The sequence below is a fragment of the Chaetura pelagica genome, unplaced genomic scaffold (assembly GCF_000747805.2).
Source record: "Chaetura pelagica isolate M959 unplaced genomic scaffold, ChaPel_1.0 scaffold1473, whole genome shotgun sequence".
Taxonomy (NCBI): Eukaryota; Metazoa; Chordata; class Aves; order Apodiformes; family Apodidae; genus Chaetura; species Chaetura pelagica.
In genome coordinates, this window is record NW_009952615.1 from 1 (window position 1) to 3,373 (window position 3,373).

The 3,373-nt window shown below is 58.0% G+C and overlaps 1 protein-coding gene across 1 annotated transcript; it reads right to left on the minus strand.

Annotated features, from left to right (window-relative positions):
- Nucleotides 1–1,099: 1,099 nt before the first annotated feature.
- On the minus strand, nt 1,100–3,211 carry LOC104385301 (bromodomain-containing protein 2-like; the record flags this gene model as incomplete). The annotated part of the gene is made up of 4 exons (XM_009993738.1): nt 3,195–3,211; nt 2,197–2,497; nt 1,606–1,706; nt 1,100–1,237 (listed from the first exon to the last, which is right to left on the minus strand). Coding segments are annotated over exons 1-4 (557 nt in total), but the record flags the coding sequence as incomplete, so codon positions are not given.
- Between the last annotated feature and the right edge of the window lie 162 nt (nt 3,212–3,373).

Below are 3,373 nucleotides of genomic sequence, written 5' to 3' on the forward strand. Positions count from 1 at the left end.
AGTTTGTGCCCACTGCCCATTGTCCTGTCACTGGGGACAATTGCAAAGAACCTCAACAAGTTGGGCAGAGAAGTTATGGAAGCCCCATCCTTGGAGGTGTCCAAGGGCAGGTTGGATGGGGCTTGGAGCCACCTGGGCTGGTGGGAGGTGTCCCTGTCCATGCAGGGGGTTGCATCTAGATGGTCTTTAGATCATGGAATGGTCTGAGTTGGAAAAAACCTTAAAGATAACCTAGATGATCCACTAGATGATTTTCAAGGTGGCTGCCCCATCCCTGGAAGTGTTGAAAGGCAGGTTGGATGGGGCCTGGAGCAACCTGTTCTGATGGGAGGTGTCCCTGCCCATGCAGGGCGTTGGATCTAGATGATCTTGAAGGTCCCTTCCCACCCAAACCTTTCCATGATCCCATGATCTTCCTGACATTCCCCCTTTAAGATATTCACAGCCATCAATGAGGTCTCCCCACTAAGTCTTCTCTCCAGGTTGGTAAGTCCCAGGTCCCTCAACCTTTCCTCACAGATGCTCCAACCTCCCCAGTCATCTTCATTACCCCCCAAAGACTCTTTCCACCAGTTCCCAGTCTCTCTTGAACTGGAAACAGTTCAAGAAGAGCCCAGAACTGGACCCAGTTCTCCAGCTTCACCAGGGCAGAGTAAAAGAGGAGTATGAACCTCCTGGACCTACTGGCCACGCTCCTCCTAACGCATCCCAGGATTCCATGGGCCTTCTTGGCCACCAGGGCACAACATTGTCTCACTGGTAATTCATTGTCTACCAGGACTCCAAGGTCCTTCTCCTCAGAGCTGCTTCCCAGCCCCAACTTGTCCTGATCCATGAAGTTGTTCCACCCCAGCCTGTCCTGACCCATGAGGTTGTTCCACCCCAACTTGACCTGATCAATCCATGGGGTTATTCCACCCCAGCCTGTCCTGATCCATGAGGTTGTTCCATCTCAACCCATCCTGATCCATGGGGCTGTTCCACCCAGGTGCAGAACCTTCCATTGCCTCTTGTTCAGTCTCCTTCAGTTCCTTTCTGCCCAACTCTCCAGCCTGTCCAGGTCACCCTGGGTGGCAGCAGAGCCCTCTGGTGTCCTCACCTTGTTGTAGATGTAGCAGTTGGTGAACATGGTGTTGAAGTCCTGCATGCACTCAGCAGCCCCCCAGTAATAGTTGTTCTCCAAACGCCTCTTGATCGTCCCCATGTCCATGGGCTGCTTGATGATCTTGTGGTAGTCCTGGGGACAAGGGACACATGGTCAGGGACACTTGGGTGACAGCACCATGTCCCCTCTCCCTCACACACCAGCTCTCACTCATCACCCAGGTGCAGGCAGGGGGCAATTTGGGGTTAAAAAATGACAATCAAGTCACCTCTGGACCTGGTCCCCACCCGAGAGTGTCACCATCCCTGTCACCCAGGGATGAGGGGGTCCCTAGAGGCCTGGGGAACCTACCCTATGGGTGGGGACAGCCAGAACTTGGTGTCCAGAGGGGTGTGAGCCCCACACATGGGGGGAGTGGGGGCTCTAGAGAGGGGGAAAAAATTAAGGCTCAATTTGATTGGATTAATTGGTTTTAGAAATAAAACCTACGTGGAAATTACCTCCGGGCTTTAACTCCTTGGGCGCCACAGGTGCACGGGGGGGTGGCCTGTAAAATGGGGGTCACAGGATGTCTTCTACAAACTGATGGATGGATGGGAATCTGCAAAACGCATTCAGGGGACAAGAGAGGAGGGGGGGGTTGGGGGAAACGTCCAGGTTTTATCTCCAGAGCTGCTGCCTCACCTCATCCATACCTCTGTAGGGGACATGGGGACAAGAGGAGGGGTGGCAGCTGCTCTGAGGACGCCCCCAGGACCAGCCCAGACACCTACAAAGGGCTGGGAGGGACAATATGAGTGAGACCCCCAGGAAGGGGTGTGAGGACAGCCCAGCTCGGGCACCTGCATCTCTGTGGTGGGAGCACCCAGGAGGGGGGATGGCACCAACCCTAGCAACTCTCAGGCTGGGGACAAAGAAGGGACACGTCACATCTGGGGTCAGGCAGGACAGAATGGGAGTGACTTTTCTGCCTGACACCCCCTGCCTGCACGTGCTGGGGTGGGGAGGGGGGGACACACCCAGACACACTCCCCACACCTGTGACACCCCCCCCTTTACCCTCCCTCTCCCCAGCCCCACGGGGTCTTTACCGGCAGCCCCAGTTTGACGGCGTCCACGGGCTGACGGAAGGGCCAAGCAAACTGGTGCTTCCACAGGGCCTTCATCACCACCTTGTGCAGGTACTGGAGCTGGTTGGTGACCCGACCTGGTTTCTTAGGGTTGGAAACCTCTGGGGGAGGTGGGTTCACCTGGGGGGACTGCAGGGCCGGCACCGAGGCCATGGTGGGGCTCTCGAAGCCCTCGTAGAGCAACGAGGGTTTGCGGATCCGTTTGCCGGGGGTGGATTCCGTTGCCAAACCCATGAGCCCGGCATTGCCCTCCCCCAGAATCCTGGAAAAAGGGGAGGAGAGAGACACGGATCAACCCGGGAGCTCCACCTGGACCGAAAATAAAACAAACCACCGGGGAGCTTTGGGGTTCCCAGGAGGAACCTCCTCCAGGAGAAGAACCGATCGCTCCCGCCGCCGCCACCACCTTGGGTGGAAACGACCCGAATTCCCGGGATTTAAAACCTCTGGGATGTTGTGGGAGGTTTCCCAGGGTGGTTTCCCAAGGGAATGTGGCTGTGGAGAAAGGCCGGTACCGGGAGCTTTGCCCGCGCCGGCGCAGGCGGGAGGTTGGCAGAGCTCCAGGTTCACCCTGGAACAAAGAACTGGCGCGTCCAGGGGACAGGGACACTCGGTGGTGTCACCTCTTCCCACGGGAAATCCAGGAGGGAAGGATTTAGGGACCCCCCCGTGTGGTTAAAATTGGGGGTCATGGGTGCCTCAATGAGAGCGCCTGGTCACGGTGACACAAGAAGCAGTGGGAACAGGGCAGGACACACACACCGGGCCAGGGAGGTGGCACCGCTGTCACCGGGTCACGCTCGGTTTTAGGGCAAAACCCAACGTTTTCGGGCAACCAGCAGCACTTGACGACACCACCCGCCAGGCGAGAGGCACCCCGAGGGCACCGACGTGTCCCCAGAGAGGGAATATTTGTCACCAAGCAAAGCAAAAGCACCACGGGGGACACACACACACACCGGGGACCCCCCGACATCTCGGGAGGTTCCCTGAGCGCGGCTGAAACCAGCCCTGAAACCCCCCTGGGTCTGAGCACGGGTGGGGAGGGAAAACCTTCCCCCCCCGCCCTGAGCTGCCCCACAGGGGGCCCCTCACCCACGGGGGGGCTGTCTCCCTTGGGAGACCCTCACCCACAGGG